Raw genomic sequence first — 25,229 nt, 5'->3', positions numbered from 1 at the left:
GGGCGGCGGCGGCTCCTTCTTACAGATACTAGACTCAAGTGTGGAGGAGGGCTGAGGACCCTGCAGCTCTCACCGCGAGCCGAGCCCCGGGACGGACCACAGGGTGTATAGCCTCTCCCACCCCTTCCCAGTCCAGCTCTGGCCCTGCTGGCCCCTCTCTCCTGGGGCAAAGCTGAAGACCGCGGGGAGAGGTTCTCACACCAGCCAGAAGCCAGAGCTCAGGTTCAAAGAGTCTCAGGACAGCAGAGGCTCAGCACTGGGACACGGCCCACGTCCCAGGTGTGCTCATGCGGGCTTATTTTCACACTAGTTTATTGAGCGCTCACTCTGAGGTGCCTGGCCCTGTTTGCACAGGGGTTTTACGTCCATCCATTGTCTTATTTTATCCTCATAACCACCCAGGAAGTGGGTACAAATCTCCCCATATTCAGAGGAGGGAATTAAAACTCAGAGAACTTATGTTACCCAAAATTGTGCAGCAAGATTTGCACTCCAAGCTGGACTCCTTAACTATGACGCGGGGCTGTGTCTTGAGCTGTTCATCCAAATTCCACCAGCTTCCCCACAGAGAGCAGACAGGTCCTAGGAATCTCATCTGGTTCCCCAGAACAACACTGTGAGGGAAGCGGTTCTAATCCTCATTTTATGCTTAAGAGATGGAGGCTCAGCGAGTTAAGGAGGTTTCATAAGTAGTGTCAGTGGTAAGGGACAAGAGCCGGTGAGGGCAGAAGTGCAGGCCCAGAGGGGAGGATGGGGGGGGGGCATTGGCCTGCAGAGGCAGGGGAGAGGAGGCTGGAAAATAGCTGCGCAGGTGGTGTGCGTGTGCGTGTGTGTGAGTGTGTGTGTAGGCACTGCTCTCTCCGCATGGGCTCCCGACATGGCACCTTTCTAGAACATTGAGGTGCAGAGAGGGGAGTCCAGGGCTGTGCCTTCTCCCTGATGACAGACCTGGCTGGTCACCCCCTTGGAATCTCAAGGGGCTACCGGCTGGTTCACTTGTCCTCCACCCTACCTGGCACACCCTCCTCGAGTGTCAGGGACTTGACATAGCTGAGGTGGGAGGGGTGTGCAGGCAGGAGTCTGTGAGGAAGACGCCTTCTTCTCTGCTCCCACTTCCCCTTCCTGACTGTTAGCTCTATTTCTATATTTGGTGGGTCTCTCTCTCTCTCTCTCTCTCCAGCCCCACTCTTGCCCTCCTCACTCCTATATCTGACTCTCTAGGCCTCCCCTGGCTTCAGCTTCCCTGTGTTTCCACAGAGGACTGTGGAGCCCATGGAGGCCCATAGGGAGGGTGTGGGAAAGATAAAGAGAAGAGGGGATGAGCCGGAGTGTCCCAAGGAGAGGCTTCTGGGGAGAGATGAGGCATAACATGAACATCATGGGTTTATTGGGAAGCCCCCACCCCAAACACCAGCAGCCCTACCCCATGCATCTTTAAGCAGAAATAAATAAGGCAGCATTTAGTGAATCAGTCTGTCTCCCTCCTAGAGAGCCTTGGGAAGGGTCAGCCTCTGCCCTGCTAGGAGCTGGGATCCCTTTGACTCTTGAGGAGGGTCTGGGGAGAGTGGGGGATGAAGAGCGCAGGCCACCCCTCCTGGCCTGGCCCTGGGGCAGCCTGTGAGCTTGGTGCTGCGTTCACAATCTCTGAGGCCTGACCTCATGGCAGCAGCTCGCCCTGTCCCAAAGGGACTCCTCCCCATCAGACCCCAGCCCCTGGCCACCCCCCCAAGAGTCCCATCATGGGTTCCTGCTCCCATTTGTAACTGTGCAGCCGATACCTCCTCCCCAGTCCAGAGGACCTAGCTGTGGGGGGAAGGAAGCTTTGCTGCATGTCCCCCCAACTTTTTCCGCTGTGGTTCAGGGGCTGAGGGGCTAGCCCCTGCCTGACGCTGGTCAGCGGGCAGTCAGCTCCATGGTCTTCTTTCGCTCCTCATGCTGCTCCTCCCAGTCTTCCTCAGGCTCGTATGTGCCCTTGACGACGGCCACACGCTCACTCAGGCTCAGGGAGTTGGGGAAGAGCAGGTAGAAGTAGAGGATGGCAGCCAGGGCAGCCCCCACAATGGGCCCCACCCAGAATACCTGGTGGAGACAGGGCAGCGTCAAGGGGCCAAGCCCCGGTCCTCAGAGACCAACACCTCCCCTCTCCAGAAGACAGACTCATGGACCCTCAGAGGAGACAGACATACAGCCTTCCAGACCCCAGAAGGAAAGACTTCCTCCCACCTCAGGACACATGTACTGATACTGCACTGCCCAGTGACAGGGACACGCACCACAGATACTGGCATCCTTAAAGGAGACAGACAGATCCCTAGGGGGACAGGGCCCCTCCAACCCCACCCTAAAAAGAGACAAATGAACTTTCAGAGGGAGAAGACACACAGGTCCTCAGCGAGGCAGACAGAACTCCTCTCCATTCCACATTGGGATAGAGACAGACTCTAGAGAGAGCTCATGGTGACAGATTAGCCAGAGGCACAGACACATAGGAAGGAAGACTCGCCCAACCCCTCAACAGGGACCGACAAATAAAACATCGGACAGTGGACAGACACACAGACCCCTAGAGGGACAGACAAAATCCTCAGAGGAGATCAACACTGAGGTACAGATCCCCTCCCTTCCCTAGAGGGACAGACACATATAGTTCCCCCCTCAACCCTCCAACCAGGGTCCCCTGTCCCCAGGGGCTCAGGCCCTGAAAATCTAGCCCTACCCTTGCTCTGGCTGCATCCCGTTCCCTACTGTGTCTCCTCTCCAGCTGCCGCTCCCAGGGCTCACCCCCGAGCTCTGGGCCCATAGCATCTTGAACGTTCAGTGAGCTCTCGGCTGCCACAGCCAGGTGTCCAGGCCCTCATTGCCAGGGATCCAGGGGAGTCCCAGACTCACCCAGTGCTCAGAGCTGAACTGCTTCGTGACCACTGCGGGGCCGAAAGAGCGGGCTGGATTCATGGAGCAGCCGGTGAAGTAGATCTGGACAGAGAACGATGTGGTGAGGAGGGCAGCACGCTTGTTCACTTCCGCAGTGCCCCCAACTCTCCCAGGGTCACCCAGCAGTTCAGGGGCTCAGCCAAGTCTCCAACTCACGTCTCCTGATTCCTAGGCTGGTGACCTCTCCCTATCCTAAGCTCAGGCTTGGTTTCCTGCCCTCACACCAATTCCCACTTACTTCCATCTTTCCTCAGCCTAGAGAAGGTTTTGGGTGTCCAAGTCTGGGTCAGTATAACAGCACCACTCCAGGCCCAAACTGCAGGGCTCACTGGTCTGGAGGGTTACTGATCTGGGGCCCCATTATTCACCCTGAAGAGCTCCCCAGCCATATGGCAGCTCCACTCACCCCCACGAGATGTCCTAGTGTGACCGAGAGACCAATGGACAGAGCTGGGGAGCCCACAGGGCTAGTGCGACGGGAGTCGGTGGAGGAAAAGATGCAGAGTGCCAGCTGGAAGGTCAGAATCAGCTCGGCCACCAAAGCGTGGCCCGGCGTCGTGTCGTTGCTGAGCTGCAATGGGAGTGTGGGTTAGAACCCCTGCTTTCTTCTGGCTCTATGGCCAGGGGCTTGGGGAGAAGGGCTTTGGGTCTCCAAAGACACCTAGAGCCCAGTGCATGTCAAATCAGGGAGGTCATTTGCCACAGAGACTACATATTTCACAGTATGTGAAAAGCTTGGAGTGCAGGCGTGTGGCCAAAGGGCAGTGTGTGTGGAGCTTTTCCTGGATACAGTCCTGTCAACCATTCTGCTCAGTCCCACCCTCCACAAGTTGGCATTTGCCCTCCCTCCTGTAGGCAGCTCCCCAGTTCGCCTCCTGTACCCCCAGCTCACCTCCCGTGGTGCCTGACCAGCTGCCAGTGCCAACCTCAAACCCGTCTCTCCAGTGTGGCTGACTCACGGTTTGACAATGGCCGAGAAAATCCTCCTCTGTGTTTGATTAATGAACCCAGTTTGCATGGGACATGGGGGCTGAATGTGGGGCTCTGGGAGGGGAGACAGCAGGGGCCAGGGGCAAGAACCAATGTCCAACAGAACTGAATTAGGCGGTTCGCATGCATGGTTTCTAAATGGGATCCCTTGACAACTGCTGTGGTAGATTATGACCATCTCCATGTAATGGCTAAAAAAATGAGACCTAGAGGGGCCAGGGTCAGTGGAATCCAGAATTACAATCCATCTTTCTCTGATGGTTCCATGAAACCACTCCACTGAGGAGCAGACATGAGCCACGAGGGGTCCAAGAGGAAGGCAGAATTCAGGGGTGAGACAGGAGAAAAGGCAGAAGTTTTGGGCAAGAAAGAAGGGGCAGTAGGTACCAGGAGAGAGGCCAGGAAGGAGCAGCAGGAGGGGAGCTGGCAGGGCAGGTGGGTATGACCCAGGGAGGTTGAGCAGGGGCACACACCAGCCTGGGGATTCATCTTCCCGGCCTCGGAGGCTGTCACCTTCCTTGCAAGGGTGTGTACTGGTTCACTTAGTAGCACCCATTCTTGAGATGGGGTCTGGGGGCCTGGTCCCAAGCTCCCCCCAGGATCCCTTGGGTACTTACCTCGTTGACAGCCAGCTTGCCCCGGGCATTGACTGGTGCCACCCCGTAGAGGATGCCCGCTCCAGCAATGGCACCCACCAGCTGAGCCACCACGTAGAAGACAGCCCGGAGCAGGGAGATCTGGTTGCCCACTAAGAGGGCCAGTGTGATGGCGGGGTTGATGTGGCCACCGCTCACCGGCCCCAGGGCCTGGGCCAGGGTGCCAATGGCCAGGCCAAAGGCCAGAGAGATCTGCAGGATGGTGGGCAGCGCCGACGGCCACGGGAGGGCAGAGCCAAGGCCGAAGAAGACAAAGATGAGGGTGGCCAGGAACTCAGTGAAAACGGCCTTGACGAAGGCCACCGAGCACACTTCCTTCTTCATGGTCGGTGCAGGTGCTGAGCGGCAGCGGCGGCGTTGGGGACAGGGGTCAGCTCCAGGCTCGGCGCGCCGTCCTGGGCCCACTGTGCGACTAGCGGCCTGGCGCCCGCCCTGCACGGTGCGCTATATAGAGGGCGGGCGCGGGGGAGCGGGGCCAGCGCGGGGGTGGGGCGGGGGGGGCAGTGGGCGGCTCCCACGCCCGGGCCCGCGCTGTGCGCAGGGAGGGAACTTTGCCGCGGTCCTGGGCTCGCCACTGCGCGGGCCCGGCGCATCTCCCCGGGGGGCAGCGTGTGGCCCCCCCGGGCAAAACGACCCGCGCGGCGGTATATACCCCGGGCGGCCGGGCACCCGCGCACCGTGCGCTCCAGGCGGGTCCCACGCTCAGGTGCGCGCCGTTGGTCCGCGACTCCCGGGGAGACTTCTCTCGGCCGGGCTCACCTGTCCTATGGACCTCCAGACGGCTGCCTCCGCCCGGCTATCTCCGGCCGCGGTCTCCCCTCTTTCTCCTCTTGGGCCCTGGCTCCGGCTCCTCCTTTTCCCTGCGACCCGGCCATCCTTACCCAGCCTCAGCTGGAGTGATGCGGTTCCCCGCGGCCAGCGCCACCCAGCTCCCTGCCGCGCGGTGGCGGGGGCGGGAGGTCCGGGGGTCGCTGACCTCTCAGGGCCCCGGCCAGGCGACCCCCCTAAGTTGGAACGGGGGCGTTTTGGGAGAAGAGGGACTGCGCCTGCCTGCGCCGCGCTTGGCAATCCGTGACCCCCGGCTGCTGGGCAGTCCTGGTTGGAGGCGGGGGGTCCCGGGGGCGCCGCTGCTCCGCAGCCATTCCCACCCCTCCGGGAGCACAGCGAGTCCCCGAGGGAGGTGGGGGCCGGGAGTTCAGTTTGTCCGTGGGACAGGAGGAGGCATAGCCTCGGTCGGTTTTGGTTTAGGTCAGGGAAGAGGCCCTGGGACTCGGGGGTCGGAGTGGGGGGCGGCGAGGGTGCACGCACCACTGACCTCCCACGGGAGGTCTTGGCCGCTCCCGCCTTGCTGTCCGAAGCCCCCCCATTCTAGATGTCAGGTTTCCCTTCTCCTCCACCTCCAGCTCCTCTCTCCTCAGTCTCTTTAGTCTCCTCTTCCTTCCATCCCTCACTCTGTCTTTCTTTCTCTCCCTCATGCAATCTCTCTGCCTCTCTTCCCTCTTTCTCCAGTTTGTTTCTCCCAACCTTTGACGGTCTCTCTTTTTCATACTTTTTGTCTTTCTCTTCAGTCTCCCTGCTCTTCTCCTTCTGTCAGTCTCTTCCTTCCTTTCTCAATCTCTCTCTCTCCTTTCCATTTCTGTTTTTCGCCTTCCTGTTACAGTCTTAGCTTTAGTCTCTCTGTCTGCCTCTCTGTTCATCTCCCAGTTTCTATCTCCTAGTCATCTTTCCTCTCTTAATTTCTGTGACTTGCTTTGGTTCTGTCTCTACCTCACTTTCCACGTCTGTTTTTCTTACATGTGGTCTTTTTCAGGGACCCCCAAAGTCAAGTCCTTCCACCTCTGGACTGGGTGACACTTTCTTCCGTTTTGCGCTCCCCCCTCCCCCACGTCCTTGCCATTTTCTCTCTGAAATCCCAGCTGCTCTCCACCATTCCTCCCACCCCTTCCTCTTCCTATCTCTAGGTTAGGCATGTGGGGAATGAAGCTGGAGAGCCCTCCAGGGCTTGGAGGAGGGGCAGGGAACCCCCCCCCCACAGGATCACAGAGAGGAGCTGCACTAAAGAGCCTCCCACCAGCAGTGCCATGTGTGTCCTTGGGAAGCACTTAGCACAGTGCCTGGCTCGGAGTAAGGCTCACTAGAGTTTTTTCTTGTTGTGACTGTAATTTACAAAGCCCCCGAGGGCTCTGTGTGCAGCAGAGGGAGAGAACAGGTGCTCCTCTGTCAGTCTGTCAGGCAGGGGCTCAGGGAGGGGCCCGGAGGAAGGCCAAGGACCCAGACGAGTGGACTCTGGGCCCTGTGGCAGCTAAGAAGCCAAAGAAAACAGGGACCAAAGAAACGCTGCTATTGTTCCTCCTCTGTGCAGTGTTTCCTGCTGGTGCAGCTCCTCCCCCACAGCTCTCCTCTTAAGGTAGGAGGTCTGTCTCTCCTTTCTGCCATGGGTCCTTGGGCCCTGCTCCTAGCAAAGCATGGCAACTATATACAGGATTTTCTTCTGGACTTGGGTCTCAGGGCTTGTCATGGGCTTGGCCCAGACTGGAGCAATGACCCTGACGACTCCACAGGCCGTTGGGGGCCAGGACCCTTGGCCGTTGAACTTGCTTGCCTCCAGTGTGCGCTCTTTCACTTTCTTTCTCATCTTCTCTCTCCAGGTACTGTCTTTGTGAGTCTACAGGTCTCAAACTCCGTTGTCTTGGAGTGGGAAGGATTTGGCAGTGTTCACAGGAGGTTGGGCCGCCAGGGGAAGCTCCTACTTGAGGATCTGAGCCCAATCTTTTACAACTTACCAAGGTCTTTGGCCTTGACTATGTGATTTAATTCTGAGCTACCTGTGAGGAAACCCAGACTCAGAGGTTGTTGCCTCACCCAGCCAGGGTCACGGGTCACACAGTGACCTGAGATGGGAACCGCAGGGTCACAGGGAATGGGTCTGGTGAGGCTGAAGAAGGAGACCCTATCTGTCAAGATTGCTCAGATTTATTGAGCACTTACTATGTGCACTGTTCTAGGCACACTGGGTATATATAGCCATGAGCTAGCACATGTCTCTGTTTTATGGAATTAATATTCTAGTGAAAAGAGACAGACAATAAACAATGGACATATGTAAATTATATAATACCCTAGAATCTGGTAAGTGCTATAGAAAAATAGGATATGTGCTGGGGTAGGAGTGGAGGTTCTTTGAAATTTTAAATGGGGTAGCAGTGTAGGTCTTATTGAGAAGGTGACATTTGAGCAAAGCCTTGAAAGAGGAGAGAACCACGCATATATCTGGGGGCAGGACATTCTAGGCAGAGGGAGCTGCCAGTGTTGCTGGAGCAGAGGGAGCAAGGGAGAGCATAAGGAGATGAGGACAGAGGTGGTGGAGGTGGGCGACGTGTGCATCACCGAAAGGACTGCAGGCTTTACTTGAGAAAGCCCCTGAGCCAAGGACTGGCTGACAATGTTTTTAATGCAACCCCTCTGCTGCTGTGTTGAGGAGATCAGAGGGGCAAGAATGGAAGCAGGAGACCAGTAGTCAGCTGTCCAGGGAGAGATGATGGTGGTCTAGACCTGGGGGCGGGGGAGTCACTGAAGAAGAGGGTGATGGGATTCTGAATCTTTTGTGAAGGTGGAACTGACAGGATTCCCTGATAGAGCTCATGTGGTGTGTGAGCGTGAGGATTCAAGGAGACTGAGCTTTTTAGGCCGAGCAGCTGGAAAGATGGAGTTGCTATCAGTTGAGACGAAAGGACTGTGGGAAGAGCAGTTTTGGGGAGAAGAGCAGGTGGTCAGTTTTGGGCATGTTGAGTGTTAGGTGTTGCCTAAGACCCTGGAAGTCCCTACCTTGACTTCCCAACGTGGTGCTGCAGCAGCACGAGGGTACCAAAAGGGGCTGTTCTTTGCTCTGTCTGTAGGCTACACAGCCTGCCCATGTCTTGGTGCCCTTTCCACGATGCCACCTGGGTGACAAAGCCTGGGTTGCCCATCTGGCCAGGTTGGCAGTGGGAATTTGCTACCAGTTAGTTGAGCATTGAAATCTCCTCTGCGCCATTCCTAACAGCAGCTCTGAGGAGCTCAGGACGTGCCAGAGATTCCAGTCTGTCTTCTGGCATCTTGGACCATGTTGACCATTTCTAAGTTGTGGCGGAAACAGTACTTATTGGCAAATGAGCATTTATTGAGCTTACTATATGCAGGGCACTGTGGTAGACAAGACAGCTGAAGGAAGACAGACAGAACTGGAAGGAGCCCTGTCCCCAGTGGGCGTAGTCTAGCTGGGAGGCATTGCATATAGACAGAATCATAGCTTAAAGATACAAAACAACATGAAAGCAACATTTGCAGGTGCAAGTCCTTTGGCACAAAGCGGGAACGTGGGAGTGGATGCTGCTGGGACCCAGTGGTCAGCGACCTCCTCCCCTCAGCTCAGAGCCTCCTCGGTCCCGAGCTAGGCGACCTGGAGGCCAATCTGCCTGCCTCTGTATTGCCTGGCCTCTGTAGTTTGCGGTGTGTCTGATCTCCTCCTCCTCCAGACTGGGTGCTGTTCAAGGGCAGAAACCAGCCCCTCATTCTTTGTCATTTTCTCCCTGTCCTACCACAGCCCTCCCCCGGGCCCTGTGCCCACAAGTCAGTGGGCTGGACAGGCTCAGCTGTGGGCTCTGGTGTCGGCCAGCGGCTTCCAAGAGGGGCCTAGGACTCGCTTCAGACCAGGATGGTCTCCTCTGACTTCTGAGTGGAAAGATTAAGGGGTTTTGAATAAAAAGGCCTGAATTCTAGTCTTGGTTCCACTACATAGAGCTGTGTGACTTTAGACCAGTCTCTGAGTTTCAGTTCATTAATCTAAAAAAAGGGGAAGAACAGTAGTCACGTGCCACGTAACGAGGGGGATGCGTTCTAAGAAATGCATTGTTGGGTGATTCCGTCATTGCGTGAACATCAGATTGCACCTTCAGAAACACCGCTGTGTAGCCCACTACTGTCATTGGGTGCACTATACTTTTATACCATGGGCAGTAGGTTTTACACCAGCATAACCACAAACGTCACGTGTTGTGCTATGATGTTACTATGTTACGGCTACGATGTCATTAGAAGGAATTTTCAGCTCCATTATAATCTTATGGGATCACTGTCGTCTCTGCGGTCAGCCATTGACCTAAATGTCATTACATGGCACAGGACTGTATTTGCTCTGCCTATCTCACAAGGTTGGGATAAAGGAGAGCTTTAGAAATAATAAAACCCAGCATAGCTGGGGGCCATTGTCCTTCCCTAACCTGCCTGAAGTTTTAGGATTAAAGGAGCGAATGCATGTAAAGTGCGCAGCCCAGCGGCTGGGACACAAGAGGTGCTCAATAGGTATCAGTTCCCCTCCACCTCCATCACTCTGAATCCTGCTTTGACCTCTGACCTTAGCGACCCAATCTGAGCTGGAACTGGTGGGGATCTCATATTTAGTTTTGGGGAGATGAAATCCAGGAAGTGAAACAGACATAGAGAGAAATTCTTGGCAACTTTAGAGGGATCTGCTGGGGTGAAATGGGGTGGGGATGAGGCGCCAGAGACACATCCGGGCTTGGCTCACAGCTCAGGGCCTTGCTGTCTTTGAACTTCCAGAGCAAGGACACTCAGCTACTAGGAGTACAGCCCTGGAGCCACTTTGGTCTCTGACTTGACCCCTACCCCAGTAGTGAGGCCAGGTGGCCGACACCAGCTCTCTGGGGTTTGGAGAGAATCATCTCCATAGCACCTATGGCCCAGGGCAACCTTTTTCTGATCCCAAAGGGCGCTTTGGTCAAGGAAGACAACAAAGACATAGATGCAAGGTGGGCGTAATTACAGAGATGTTCCTTATACTCAGTCCATCCCTGAAGGGAGTGGAGGGCAAGAAGAAGCTGGAGACGCCAGTGTGCCCTGAGTGTTTGGTGCAGTGGGACAGACACAGATAAAAGTCTTGAAAACATAGAGGCAACAGAGAGCATGGAGAAAGGAGCTCAAGGTGTGATTCTTAGGTTAGCTATGCAGTAGGCCGGAGAGGAAGGAGAGAATGGATGGTCTGGGCAGCGGGAGGAAGGAAAAAGAGAGAACAGCCAGGGTGCACTCAGGTCCAGAGAGGAGAAGAGGCTGGATCAGGGTGGGACCAACCCCAAGCCCATCTCCTCTGCCTACACCTTAGGGTTCCCAGGGCTCTCCTTTGCTTTGACCACCAACTAAAGGAGGTAAAAGAGGGCAAGGGTCAGGCGCCTTCTGAGTTCTCACCCCAGGAGGCAGAAATAATGGACTCATTTCAATAACGCATGATAATGATCTGAGGAATTACAGTTCACAGAGCACCTTTACATGCATCATCTCACTTAATCCGTTAATCTCCTTCGAGAACCCTTTGAGAACTAATTCACTGGCCTGGAAATTTAGAAACCCAGGCTCTACACACAGACCTCTGCCTGGACAAGTCATTTCCCTTCTCTGGTCCTGGGAGTGCTAGGCTGCTCTCTCCACAATAATTGTCCTGTTGATGGGGGCCGGAAGGGAGGCAGCACTGGGACTAAGGAGGAGAGAGGGAGGGAGGGTGGGGAGAGAAGGAGAGATTCCTGGGGAGGAAGAGCTGCTGCCTGGGGAGGAGGGCCTGTGATGGGATGGGTGATGGAAGGGTGTTGCCTGGTACTTGTGGATGCGTGTCTGAGTGCCTTGCCCAGCCAGCCATAGGTGTGTGTGGGGTGAGAGGGCTCACTTTCAAAACTGAGTGTCTCCTTTCAAGAAGTGTCTAATTGCAAATCCCCCCCCCCACCACCACCACCAAGACAAAGCCAGGGGCCCCAAAAGGGCTTTTGTTTTCTCTGTCACAGTGGGAGGCTAATCTCTAGGTTTGGAGTGCCCCCACCCCCAGATGGGGGTTCCAAGGCACATGTCAGTATGCACTCACACATGCCTGCTTCCTCTTTTGGAGATATTCTCCCTCAGGGCAGAAAGGAGGTCCTTGGTCACCCAACCTTCCTTTTTTCCAGAGGCCACTTCTCGGGGAGCCATTCTCTGGTTGATACCTCTCTGCCTCCAGCAATAGGTCCTGACAAGTCCTGGGGCCCAGTGCTGCAGCTTGAGGAAATGTTCCAGGAGGGGCAGGGTAAGGGAAATTAAGGCCCTCCCTCAGCCCTCTCAAGGTGGCCTCCAGACCCTCCATTCGCTTCTCCTGGGGAGCAGGCTTTTAGAGCGCCTGGACATGACCGCTGGCAAGGACTCGTCCACTGCAGAGGAAGTGGATTTATTGCAGTGGGGGAGGAGAGGGTCAACGATGGCAGCGGGAGGTCACCAGCCAGTGCACACTTGTACCACCCACCAGAGGCACACCTGCTCCGCTTTAGGAGCACGCACAATCCTGCATCTGGGGACAGAGAGGCACTCAGGGATGAACACACTTGCACACGAGCAAAACCCCCTTTCCAGAACCCCTAAGGCCGGGTCTGTATACTTTGACCCTCCCACCCCACCCAGAGTGGGGGGTGGGCGCAGGCTCTCCAGAACCTTCCTCTGACTGCTCACCAGCCCTCCTTCCCCAGCTTGGTCCCCAAGTCCCCAGATTGCTGCAAGGGGCCAAAGGGTCGACGATTCGCCCGCCAGCAGCCTCTGCACAGGAGCCATGCTCACCGCTAGCCCCGCAGCCCCGGTAGGGCTGTGCCCTCCCGGGAGCAGCTACTCTGCACTGGGGGCCAACTTCGGACCCGGGGAGACGAGAGGCGGGCGGGCCCTCCTGCCCCAGGCCAGGGCCGGCGGGAGTGGCGGGTGCCCCGGAGCCCGGGTGCGACCTGGGCCCGCAGGCGGCCGCTTGGAGCTCCCCCTGGGGCCGGGCCGTCGGGGCCGCGCCCGGGCCGCTCAGGCCTTGCTGCCCCGCGGGAGGCTCTGCGGCGAGTGCAGCTCCACCGACTGCCGCCGCCGCACCTCGCGCTCCTCCCAGTCGGTGTCCGGCTCCAGCCCCTTCAGCACGGCCAGGCGCTCCGACAGGCTCTTGGCGGGCGGGAACAGGACGTAGTTGTAGAGGATGGAGCCCAAGATGGCGCCGACCAGGGGTCCGATCCAGAAGACCTGCGGGGAGCGGGAGGGCGGCTCGCACGGCGCGCGGGGCGGCCGGCGGGGCTGGGCCGGGGCCGGCGGGAGGACGGCGCTGCGGGGCCGGCGGGGCTGGGCCGGGGACGGCTCCTCTGCCCCCATGCTGGGAAAGGGGCCTCCCACGCGATCAAGGGTATAAAATTAGTATCATGTAATTAATAATGACGACACGGATCAGTTAGGGAAGACTTGTTAGTTGGGGGTTAAAGGTGCGAATTCCCAAGCGGACTGCCTGGGTAGACTTGGTTATTATACTTACCCTCTCTGTGCCTCAGTTTCCTTTCATTCTAATGCTTACCTCCTAGGTTGTTGTGAAAACTAAATAAATTAATACCGGAGGTGCCCCAAAAATGTGTACATGTGACTTGTATTCATCTTTTGTTATCGGCATACATTATTACAATTGTAATAGTTTTTTTCCTGTCTTAAACTGTATACTTTTTTTTTTTTTTTTTTTTTGGCACCCTCTGTATTTGCAAAGCACTTAGAATAAGGCCTGGCATATACTAAACACTAGATAATGTAAGTGTTAACTGGTATAAATATTACTGTTTATGGAGTTCTAAGGCACTGAGTGCTTTACGTCAGTAAGCTCACTTAAGCCTTCCAAAAGGCCACTGAGACCAGAATTGAGATTATCCTCACTTACAGATGTGGAAACTGAGTTTTCAGCATCAGCCCTGTTGGGTGGAACCCAAGGCTCCCCAGGGCTCCAGGAGGAAGAGCATGGAGGGTTTGCTGAGCCCCCACCCCACTCTTCCAGCCCTTGGTGAGACAGGTTTCTGGGGATGGGAAAGCAGGGAGGTGTCAGCCATTACCCAGTGATCATCAAATTTGCCGGTGACAACGGCTGGAGCCAGGGAGCGGGCAGGATTCATGGAACAGCCAGTGAAGTGGATCTACAATGGAAGGTGGGGGTCAGAGAGAGAAGGGAGGTGAGTACTGGGCAGGGAGTCCTTGCACCCCTCTCCAGTGCTTGACGTCAACCTAAAGGATGTCCATTCCACGGACAATTAAGTTCATGTTATATTTACAAGGCTCTATATTCATTTGAGGCAGGAGTGATGTGTCTCTTTGGGGTATCTGACAGTCAGACCCTCTGGGATGTGTCTGTCCCTCTTAGCAGTTCTGTGTATCTGTCCCTCTGGGGGGGTCTTTGTGTCTATCACTTCTGGGGGTTCCGTGTATCTATCTTTAAAGTGGTCTGTGTGTCTGTTTCTTTGGGGTAAAGTCTGTGTGTCTGCCCCTCCAGAGAGGCTGGAACCAGTGGCAATGACCTACCCCAAGGAGGTGGCCCAGGGCCACAGAGAAGCCAATGGAGAGGGCGGGGGTGCCCAGGTTGTCTCCACGGCGCTCATCGGTGGAGGCAAAGATGCAGAGCACCAGCTGCAAGGTCAGGAAAAGCTCCACAGTGACGGCCTGGCCAGCTGTTGCGTTGTTGTTGAGCTGAAGACAGAGGAGGGTAGGTGGGAAAACAGTAAGTATTCTGCCCACCTGCAGCCAAGGCTACAGAGCGGCTTCTAGGCTGGGAGCCAGAACACCTGGGCTCACCAGCCATCTTAGCCGAAATTAATGACGGCTTCTTCCTGGGCCGTGGCCCAAAGGCAGAGGGACAGAGCCCAAGACTGCCCATGGTCTCCCAGCCAGAGGTAGGAAAACTGACTCCACAGCCCATTAGATTTGGGGACAGGGGTTGTGTGTCTACAATATGAGAGGAAAAGGATGCTGAGTCCAGAATTTCTGTTTCCTAAAGAACAAGAAGGGGAGAAGTTTTGGATACAGTAAGTAGGAAGCTTTAGGCCACATAACAGGAAGGCCTTCCTCTCTCCCTAGACCATGAGGTGTAGCGAGCAACCTGTTGTCTTTCTTCTTGTGGTCAAAGGGCCCCCAGGGACAGGGTCTAGCTTGGGTCTGAGGATGGTCCTAGTGAACTCCTTCCCCCACGAGTCTCGCATGTGACTCTTTCCTCTAACCTTTGGCTATTTCCCACTGCATTTCAGGCCTCAATTTTGCCCTATGATTTGCTCCCTGCACATCCCATGGAGGTCGGGGTGGGGTGCTGGAGCCCTATACTGAGATGCCTCCACACCCAGGTAGGGTGCCCAGGGCGCTTGCAGACCCTGCCTTGGGTAACCAGAGAACTTGGGGCCAAGCAAAGAGACAATTTCATAACTGGACCACACCCAGCACTGGATTTCTCTCTGGGTTTTGTCATCCTGTGCCTTACACCCTACCTTCTGGGGCTGGGCACTGCACCGGGTGGAGCTCTGACAGCTCTCACCTCCCACGCTCCTTCTGCAGGCCCTGAACCTCCACTCCTGGGTCCTAGCCATTGGGCTGTCACCCTTGGGTCTCTCCAGGGTCTGACCTCAATCCCCTGTGATCCAATGTCAGAGCCTCTAGAGGGGACAGTGAAAAGAGCGTTGAAGGCAGACACTTTGGAGGCCTCTGACTTATCATGAGACCTTATTTACTTCGGCCTTAGTTTGTCCTTCTGTAAAAAAGGGATAACAAAACAATTCTGGAGGACTGTGTGCGGACTAGAAATGACAAGGGCAGAATCTCAGCACATTTCCACTGGTAAATGGTTGCTCTAAGGAGACAGTGCAGACATGGGTTTGGTGTCAGACAGCCCTGGATCCATTTCAGCCTAAGTTGCTGGCACTTACTGGTTCTGTGCTTTGAATCAGTTACTTAACCTCAATTTACCACTCAGGGTAGGGGGATCACAGAATTTACGTTGCAGTATTATACCAAGAATGAGATGATATCTGGCCTAGCACAGAGCAGCTGTACATCAATGGAAACATCCTGGTGGCCAGGTTGGCCTTTCCAGGGACCTCAGAAGACACCTGGGACAACCTCAAAGACATCTGGCTTCCTCTAGCCTCAGGGTAACAGCCCCACTGCTGCCTGCTTCCAGCCAGGCAGGGTTCTCCCCAGCTCCTCAAGATAGTAAATGCTGAGCAGTAACTAGAGAGAAATTTCCCAACCCCTTTCCTCTGAGGGTCCCAGTTAACTGTGAAATGCTGCAGGAGCAGGACTGAGTGTTCCCACGTCCCCTTAGCAATCCCATTGCCCTGCTATTAGAGAAGATTCCCCAGCCACACATTCTAAAACGTTCTTGACCATGCTCTCAGTAAGTTTCTCTTTCAGTCTAACTTCACCTCTCCTGCTGCCAACAGAACTAATGTCGTTCTCAGTGGAGATGGTCACCCTCCTCCGTCTGTCCCCGGCCGTGGTCACTCTAATTGTTTCTCAGCCCTGAGTCCCCAGCCTCATCACATTTTCCATTTTGAAGAAGAGAGAAGTTCCCCAATTGGGATGCCTCTGCCCCGCAAATGAGGAAGGGGACCCTGCAAAGGAGGGGGTGGCTGCAGAGACTGTGTGGGATTCTTCAGAGACATCAGAGTGCTTAATCCAGTGACCCAGGGACAGAGCAGGCCAAGAAATGCAAAAGACGGGGGCCCAAAGGAGGCATTTGTTGTATGGGTTTGGGATGGGGGTGGAGTGAGAGCTGTGCTGAAGGGGCACAGGTCATCCCTTCACATCCATGCCCTCCAATGCCCAGGCTTTGCACAGACCCTGAAGGGGGTGCAGGGGGAGCGGCTGCGTCATCTGCCCCATTAGCCACTGTTCATGAAATCAGCAGTTAGCTCACGGGCTCCAGCAGCTGGAGCGACCTTGCCCCTTCAGCTTCCCCCTGGATTCTGGTGCTCTCTCAGGTGTTGACAAACTGTAGAACTTTTAGCCTATTCTTCCCTTCTCTGAGCCTCAGTTTCCTTGTTTGCAAAAGAAGGCTCACATTATGGCTCAGGGAAGGGACATTGGTCAGGTAGAACGATCGTGGGATTTGTAGTCAAGCGTGGGTTTGAAGTCTGGCTCTGGTACTTCCCCTCTCTGAGCCTCGGTTTCCATATCCTTAATAAAAGATACATCCATGCCAACCTCGCAGGGCTGTTGCAAGGTGTCAGTAGGAGGCCCGTGAGGAGCCTCTGCCCTGAAGTCTGCACACAGTAGACACTGAAGAAATGTTGGGTCCTTCTTCCCTCTAGAAGACCCTCGGGACTCGCAGTCTGAGGTTCCTCCCAGCTCAGAAAGTATGTCTGCTTTGGGATCCTGTCCTGTGCCGAGTTCTAGCCCAGTCCTTACTATAATGCAGGCACCAAGTCCGACAGAAACCTTGCTGCTGCTCTTCCTCCTTGAGGCGCAGGGCAAAAGGTACCAGCAGACCTGTGTGTGTCCTGCTTCTGCTCCGCACTATCGCGCCTTCTATCCTGATTGTCCTGTGGCAGAGGTGTTCCTGCCTCCAGCATCTCTACCTACCTGCCTCCCATCCTCCCTCCCTCCCCGTCTCTTTCTCCCTAGCCAGACCCTCACCCAGATCTTTTCCCTCCATCTCATCCTCTACAAGGGACTCCCCAGGACCTGCCCCTTGTGGAAGGGACAGAGTTCCGGCTACTCACGGCATTGATAGCCAGGTTCCCTCGGATGGCTGGTGGTGTGATCTCATGAAGCAGGGCAGCCCCTGCCACAGCCCCCAGCAGCTGGGCAGCCACGTAGAAGGCAGCCCGGAGAAAGGAGACGTGGCAGCCCACCAGGCAGGCCACAGTCACAGCAGGGTTGATGTGGGCCCCGCTGATGTGGCCCAGAGCCTGCACCAGGGTGCCAATAGCTAAACCAAAGGCCATGGCGATTGACAGCACGGAGGGCAAGGTCTGTGGCCAGTTGAGGGCCGAGCCCAGGCCAAAGAAGACGAAGAGGAGTGTAGCCAGGAACTCTGCAAACACAGCCCTGGAGAAGGCTATGGACCGGAGCTCCCACATGCTGTGGAGACCTCTGTGGGCTGGCCCAGTGATCTCAAGGGCAGGAGGCTTACAGACCTCTCCCTCCCTCCCTCCCTCTCTCTCAAGGTCTCTGGAAAGGCTGGGCCATGGGCCTTTATAGGGTCCTTCCATCCTGGATTTGGACACGTGGGGCGGAGTTGGAGTTTGGGCCAATCCTCCTTTCCTCTATGGCTACCCCCTGCCCTTGCTCCCCCACCCCTGCCCACCGCATGCCTATCATCCCATCTTGGCCTTCACAGCTGACTAATGTTCCCCATTAATGAGCTCCAGATAAGGACTGACGTCCCCTGTTTTTCCGTGTTTGTTCCCTTGGTTACCCCAGGGCTCCTGCCCCAGGGCCTCCCCCTGCCCCCATCTACTCTGTGAATAGGGATTCTGTAAGGGATTATGCCGAACCCCTTCTCTCTGACTCAAACTGTTGGCTCAGGCAGGGGCAACACTTTACCCAAAACTGACCATGGAAGAGGATGTCCATGTTACCCCTTCTAGTGACTGGGAAGTTCTTCCTGTTGTCTGACCTCCGATTAATCCTTCTTGAAGGGGATGGAAAACAACTGGTTGGCTTGTGACATGAACCTTCCAAAGCATAAAAGCTTTGTGTCTCTGCTATCCTTGCTTTCTTGCAGTGAATCACCCATACGTCCTTATTAAGCTTCACCTCCTCCCTGGACCCCAGCCAAATAGCAGCTCCCCCATAGCCTGGAGGCAGGGGGATGGTTTCTGTGGCATTGGGACCCTGGCCCTGGGTGATGGAGTCAACCGGGATCGGCTGAGGAAGCTGTGGGCTTTCATTCCGGCATCACCCTCGTCTATCTTTGTGAACCCTTTCTTGGCTATCTCTGTAAGAAGGGGATAATAAACCTACCTTATTGGATTTGGGTTTGGATTAAATGAAATAATGTATGTAAGGTGCTCAGAGCAGCACCTGGCCCACAGTAAGCCATCAATATCCGCTATTATTAATAGTGTTATTTATATTCTGAGGGGGAGAACAGGTGTTCCCAAACTCACATGTTAGGGTTCCAGAAGTGGCGACAGGCTCTAGGCACCCCCTGGAGCTCAGAGCCAGGCAGGACTCTGAGGGAGGACATTTCTGAGGGGCAGTGAGCTGTGCAGGATCAGGGAGGCTGTAATGCTCGATAACGACCCCAGCCCTCGGGCCCATCATCCCAGCGTTGGGCAACGCCACCTCCTGCCGTCGATGCTGCTCCGGCCTGGGGTCTAGGAGGCAGTCAGGTCTGAGAATCCCTCTGTCCTGCGCCCCACTCTTCCTCAATCCCTCCAACCCTGCTCCTTCTCCTGGGGATGAAAAGGTAGGGTCAGGCTTAGCGTGGTCAGCAGAGCTGGCTTCTGGACCCTGCTGTCTCCTGGCCAGCAGGTCCCCGGGCAAGTCACAGTTCCAGGAATGGAAATCTGGGTGGGATTGGAGACTGCAGCGTGGAGCCCCTTGTGTTACATTATGGGGGGACATTGAGGCCCAGGGAGGGAAGTGACTCATCCAAGGTGGTCCCAAAAGTTAGCGGCTGAGCTGGGACTGAAAGCTGATCTGGAGCTTTCCCCCATACCCTGCACTGCCACATCACACCCGAGCCCCAGTGTCCTGTCCGGACAATGGGAGTCATCATGCCCACCCCACAGAGTTGTTTTGAGGATGGAGTAAGATAATGAGTGGGACAGTATTTTGCAATTGAGAATGCATCATCCACATATATATTAGGACTTGTGAATCGTGCTAGTGAGGAGGAAGTGGAAGAGAAGCAGACAGGGGAGGAAGAGAGAAGAAAATGACCCAAACAGAGCAGAAGTTCCAAAATAGCAGGGATTCTTGTGGGATTTGTTTTCTGGGGTATTTCCCCTGCTCGACACACAGGTCGATGCTCATCTGTCTCCTGAATGAAGATAACTTCCTTTCACTCCTGCCTCCCACAAGAGGCTGAGATGAATCCAGATAGACTGAGGTCTGGGGAGGGTATGGACCCCACTTTCCCCATGCCGAACTGCCCATGCTGAGTCCAGCACCCTGTAGATTTCCGATGACTTCAGGCAAAGCTTCTTCCTGAACCTGCCAGCTCCCCTCATTTTCAGGCACGGCTTTTACCTGGGACCCTGGTTCTCTGTCCTGAGCCATACGTCCCCAACCTTAGGCATTCCAAACGCTCTCGGAAGACATTCAGAGGGAGGGAGAGATTGCGACCTGCCCACTTTCTGGTCTGGGCCCAAGTCTGGGAGGCAGGGAGGGCACCAACCATGACTGGGCCCCTCAGCCTTTGAGCCAGGGAGGAAGAAGGTGATTCTGTCAAAGCCACGGGTTTGAACCCTGCTTCCTGGGGTGCAGTGGAGCTCCCCTGGGGAGGGCTGCATTTTGTCTCCAGTGTCTTTGTGAAGTCCAAGTGGCCATTCATTGTATGATGCACTACTAATTAGAATATGACAAAAATGCTTTCTTGGAGGTGGAGGGTTGTGATGGTGGCACAACAATGTGAATGTACTTAATACCATTGAACTGTGTGCTTAAACATGGTTAGGATAATAAATTTTATGTTATATGTACTTTACTACAATTAAAAATAATTTTAAAAAGCAAGGAAAGGAAAATGACCTGAAAATGCTTTCTTACCAATTTTTATTTTGTACTTATTGGAAGAAGTCTTTTAGATTTATTTAGACATCAGTTTCTAAATCAAAATCACTCTTATAAATGAGTAAAAAAGGAAATTATAGGCAAAACAAATTGGCTGACCATTGACCCTAGAACAACCCGGGTTTGAACTGCACAAGTCCACTTACACAGGGATTTTTTTCAATAAATACTTTAAATGCATTTTCTCTTCCTTATGATTTTCTTTGTTTCTTTTCCATTTTTTAATTAGTTTCAGGTGCACAAAACAATGTAATAGTTAGACATTTATCATTTATATCCCTCACACAGTGACAACCCCCCTCCCCCATCCACTACCCCTCTGACATCGCACACAGCCATTACATTTCCAGTCTCTGTTCCTAATGCTGTATGATTTTCTTAACATTTTCTTTTCTCTAGGTTACTTTATTAAAAGAATACAGTATACAATACATGCAACATGCAGAATATGTGTTAATTGACTATTTCTGTTATTGGTAAGGCTTCAGGCCAATAGTAGGCTATTATTAGTTAAGTTTTGAGGGAGTCAAAAGTTATAAGTGGATTTTCACCTGTGAAGGAGGTTGGCAACCCCGCATTGTTCAAGAGTCAACTGCAGTCCTAAAATTTATTCACATTCACGTCAAGTTTCCTAAATCCCTTTTTGATTCAGAGTCCCCGATGTTTTTCTACACAGTATTACTCTCTGTGCCATCAGGAGTGTAGTAAGGCACCATTTGTTGCAAGATTATCCATTGTTGTTTCCAGAATTTCTTTCCAAGCCTCAGACACTCATTCTATAAACTTTATTGCATGTGTTTTCTTGTTTCACGTGTGACTGGCAATCATGTTGCCTTTTTCTTGGTAATAAAATATACCACAGTTTCATCTACTTGTGGGGCTCTTCCTTTCTTAGGTTTCATAAAACGTTTGGGTGTTATTTTGCAAGAAAATATGGAATTGTTCTTCAGTGGTAACTATTTGCTTCACTAATATCAAATTCTTGCTGTGCTTCTCTGTTTCCCCACCCTTGTGTATACACAATAACTCTGTGTTTAACTGCTAAACCACAGTGTAACCTTTTTGAAGAAATTTAAATAGCAATTCAACTGAACAGATGTAGGAATGAGAAGGCATGGGACTCACCTGAGACGTTTAAGTATGCACAGGTAGTGACAACCGCTGTAAGACACCATGATTCAGCTTCAGCTTCAGCTGTATACTGTAATGGTCAGGCATCTACACAGGCCATGAAGTGGTCTCCCTAATAAGACATGCTCTCTGACATGCTATAAAATCTTTACAGCATGGTTGATTATAATCCCAAAACTGAACTAATATAAATAAATAAATAAATAAATAAATAAATAAATAAATGGGCAGGGAAATAGAATAAAAGACCAACACAAGTATGTGTTATTGAGTTGGCTGCCACTGTGGGCTACCAGTTACTGGGTCCCTCAGAACCTCCCTGGACACATACCAATGTGTATCTCAGAACCATCCACCAGCAAAACAAAGGGGGGCAGGTATTTTATTTATCAGTTTCTGCCTCCCATCGCTAAAAAAAAAAAAAGACACCATGATTATGAGACTTTGAAATGAGAAAAAAAAGGTACACCTTCGAAGTGATGAAATATAGCAGTTATAATATTAAACATGTATTTAGTGCTCACTCTGTCATGCACTGCTCTAGACATTCCTACATGTATTAACTCTCCTGATCTTCGCAGCAATCCTCGGAGCTAACTATTATCATCCCATGTTTTTGAGATGAGGAACATGAGGCAGAGAGAGGTTAAGTAACTTTCCAGAGGTCACACAGCTAGTAAGTGGGGAGGCAGAATTAGGACCCCAGAAGTCTGGCTTCAAGAGGACTTTTTTGATTGTGAAAGTGAATCCCTCCCTCACCCCCTGAATAATCAAGATGGGAAAGAAGTGAGAAAGAATGCTAAAGGATTGAATAATAAAGAAACAGGGATTTGGGTGATGTTGGCTGGCGGCTTGAAGGAGGGGGCTGAACCCCTGGAAAAGCAGAGATAGGAGGAGGGTGTCTATGGGGAGCAGAGCCAGTGAGCAGAGTGATGGAATTCAGGGCCTCTGAATTCTGCTGCCCGACAGCTGACGTGAGGTGCGTTTCCTGCTCAGAGCTGAGCTGTAAATGCCCTCCGTTCTCCCTATAAAGTCGGTCAAATTGTGTCACACACCACAGCCTATGAGGCTGGAATGTTGGAGAATGAGGGAGAAGGGACAGGGCACATCCACAGTTGGGTGAAGTGGGACAAAGTGAAGAGAGCAGACCCGGCAGCAGCTGGAAGGAGAGGTGTCAGGCTGGGGCTCAGGCCCCACAGGGAGCCTGAGGAGCCTTGTAGGGTGTGGGTCCATGCAGTCCTGGGACAGAGTTCAAGCCATGGGTTTCTATGTAGGGTTACCAGATAAAATTCAGGATGCCCAGGTAAATTTGAATTTCAGATAAATAATAAATTTTTAGCATAAGTAATTCCAAGCAATATATGGGACATACTTATACTGAAAAAAAAAAGTATTCATTATTTGAAATTGAAATTGAACTGGGTGTCCTGTAGTTTTATTTGCTAACCCTAGCAACCCTAGTCTATGTGAAAGCAACGGGGGAACCCAGAGGAGTAAACCCTGGGGACATCTGGGTTTCAAACTAAACCTTCACAAGGACTTTTGGGGATGAGTCTTCTTAGCCCCATTTTACACAGGAGGAAACTGAGGCAGAAAGGTTATAAAAGTTTCCCAGTAAGTAGCAGAGACAAGCTGTGAATACAGGTCTGCCTGATGCAGAAAGTCAGGCTTTCCCCTCAGTGACTGGCTGACTTTGTCCTCTAGACCAAAGCTCAAAGGCCAGGCAGTCCTGACAGCCGAGGCCCCAGTGTGGGGACAGAGCCCCAGAGAACAGTTTCTAGGCTCTCGGCCTCACGTGGATGGGTGCTGGCTCAGGTAGTAGATGGCCATCAGCTGTGGCTAGTTGGCCGTCAATGTAACCAGTGAGCCATTGGCCACTAATATAACTGCCATGGCTTTGCTAGCAGAAAATGGGGGCTAGCAAGAAGATGGTGGCTGAGCCAGCAAGTGGTGGAGTGAGGGTTGCAGATTGTGTGGCTCCTGTTTCCTGTGTCTCCAACCCAGCTGCCAGCAAGAATATAGTGGTATGACTCCCCTATCTATGGCTCCATGGGTGTTCCTTTTTGGCCTCACCATGTCCTGCGTTCTTATGTGGGGAGCGGGACCAGAGACCCCGCAGGAGACCCCTCAAGACAGGGAGGCAGGGAAGTTTGAAGGTTCAGGCTCTAGAAAGACACAAAGACAGCTTCCTGCAGTCTCCCTCTTCCTATGGGGTGGACTCTAGGGATGAAGTTGGGGACTCACCCTCCCTCCCACAGGGCAGCTCCCCACTGCCCAAGGAACAAGGCTGGCCTGCACTTGGTGTGTCTTCCTTCCAATGGATTTATCCTTGGGCCCTGATACATGTTGTTCCCTCAGCCTAGAACATGTGTCGCCACCATTTTCTCCTGGCTAACTCTTCCTCAGACTCCATGCCAGTGACTTTCAAACCTTTTTGATGGAGACTTGCAGGAAGAAATATATTTAATATCCTAATCTATACATATCTGCATAGAAGGATAGAGATATAACTAAAACTCATTTCACAAAGCAGTATTTCTTAAATGTGATGTTTTAAATTCCTCTACTCTGTTTCACTAAAAAAGAAATTCAGGTCACAACTACTAAATTGATTTCATGACCCACTAATGCGTTGCCATTCAGTTTGAAAAACACTGCTTTCAACCCTAGCTTACAAATCACTTTCTCATTGGGGAGGGCTTCCTGTGGCCTTAACATCACACCCTCCCAGGACCATCACCAGTGGTGTGCTTGCCCTTTTGTTTCACTCAGAGGCTGGTAATCTTCTCTTCAGTGTCTTGCTCCTCCTCTGGACTGCGGACTCCCAGAGGGCACGAACAGTGTCTGGGTTTGTTCACCATTGCACCCCCATGCCTAGCATAGGGCCTGTCACATTATAGGTGCTCAGGAAGTGTTTGTCAAGTGAATAAGTGAGCAAAACCACCAGATTTTGTCCGCATAACCTACCCGGGTCCTGTCCTGCATCTTCTAGGTTGCAGCAACATTGCATTCCTTAGGGACCTGATTCAGGAGAGAAGTTGATTCTGAGATTGGGTGGAGAGAGGGAGTGTGCACTGCTGGGGTGAGGAGGGGTCAGGAACAAGTTTGTCTTCATTTGAAAAGGGTTAGTTGTGAGTAAGGGGCTGGGGGCAGAAGACCTTTCTAATAACCCTGCCTTGTGAAGTAATCAGTTCCCAGTTGCTTGGAGGAGTCCAAAAAATCTGTGCAAACACTGGGGAAGCTGTGGCAGGACTTTGTACACAAAGGGAGGGTTGGACAAGCTGACTGATGAGGTCCCATACAACTCACACTTCTCTCTGCAGGATGGAGAAGGCCAGGCAGCAGGTTAATATAGCCTCCTTACATGAGGGCAGCTGAGAGCCATTGTGGGTGCTAGCCGGGCCAGCTGGGAGGAGGCTACTGGATGGTACATTGCTCGTCCCTTGACTCAGCTATCCATCACATCTGGAGGAGGATGGCCAGGCTGGAGGCCCCGAAGAGCTGAGGATGCCTTGGTGGCCCCATGGCTCCCTGGGCTTCCACCCACCTTGGAAGAAGGACTAGAGGGCAGAGGTAAGTATTTGCCAGAGTTGGCCCAGAAGAGCTGGTATCTGTGCCCTACAGGGAGAAAGAGGAGCTGTGAAAGCCAGAGTGAGGCCAAACTGGGATCATTACCAGAGAAGGGGTGGTAATGAGCTGGAAGGGTTGTGGGCAGGGCCCTTGCTCTCAAAGGTCACCCAAACCTGCTTGACTCCCCACTCAGAACAGCTGCAGCTGAGCTGCCCTGACTCCCCAGAACCTGCCTCCAGCATCCATGGGCTCCAGCGACTGGCTGACCTGCAGCACTCTTTTCAGACTCTGCATGGGGGTCCCTTTCCTTCCCGCATGCCACCATGCTTACCTCCCCCCACCCTAGTGCCTCACCTCCTGTTCCCTCCAGGCTTCTGCCAC

The 25,229-nt window shown here is 53.3% G+C and overlaps 2 protein-coding genes across 2 annotated transcripts; both read right to left on the bottom strand.

Moving 5' to 3' along the window:
* Window positions 1–251: 251 nt before the first annotated feature.
* AQP5 (aquaporin 5) lies at window positions 252–5,470 on the bottom strand. Its single transcript, XM_081060719.1, has 4 exons — window positions 4,539–5,470; window positions 3,338–3,502; window positions 2,890–2,973; window positions 252–2,079 (listed from the first exon to the last, which is right to left on the bottom strand). The coding sequence occupies exons 1-4, from the start codon at window positions 4,899–4,901 to the stop codon at window positions 1,894–1,896; spliced, it is 798 nt and encodes a 265-aa protein (XP_080916845.1). The 5' UTR covers window positions 4,902–5,470; the 3' UTR covers window positions 252–1,893.
* A 6,332-nt stretch (window positions 5,471–11,802) lies between these two features.
* Window positions 11,803–17,571, bottom strand: AQP2 (aquaporin 2). Its single transcript, XM_081060718.1, has 4 exons — window positions 17,126–17,571; window positions 13,941–14,105; window positions 13,478–13,558; window positions 11,803–12,635 (listed from the first exon to the last, which is right to left on the bottom strand). Exons 1-4 carry the CDS (start codon window positions 17,483–17,485, stop codon window positions 12,426–12,428), a joined length of 816 nt encoding a protein of 271 aa, XP_080916844.1. The 5' UTR covers window positions 17,486–17,571; the 3' UTR covers window positions 11,803–12,425.
* Window positions 17,572–25,229: the final 7,658 nt, after the last annotated feature.

Source organism: Rhinolophus hipposideros (assembly GCF_964194185.1).
Source record: "Rhinolophus hipposideros genome assembly, chromosome: 9".
Taxonomy (NCBI): Eukaryota; Metazoa; Chordata; class Mammalia; order Chiroptera; family Rhinolophidae; genus Rhinolophus; species Rhinolophus hipposideros.
Note: the sequence above shows the minus strand (reverse complement) of the source record. Positions and strands in the feature narration are given on the sequence as shown.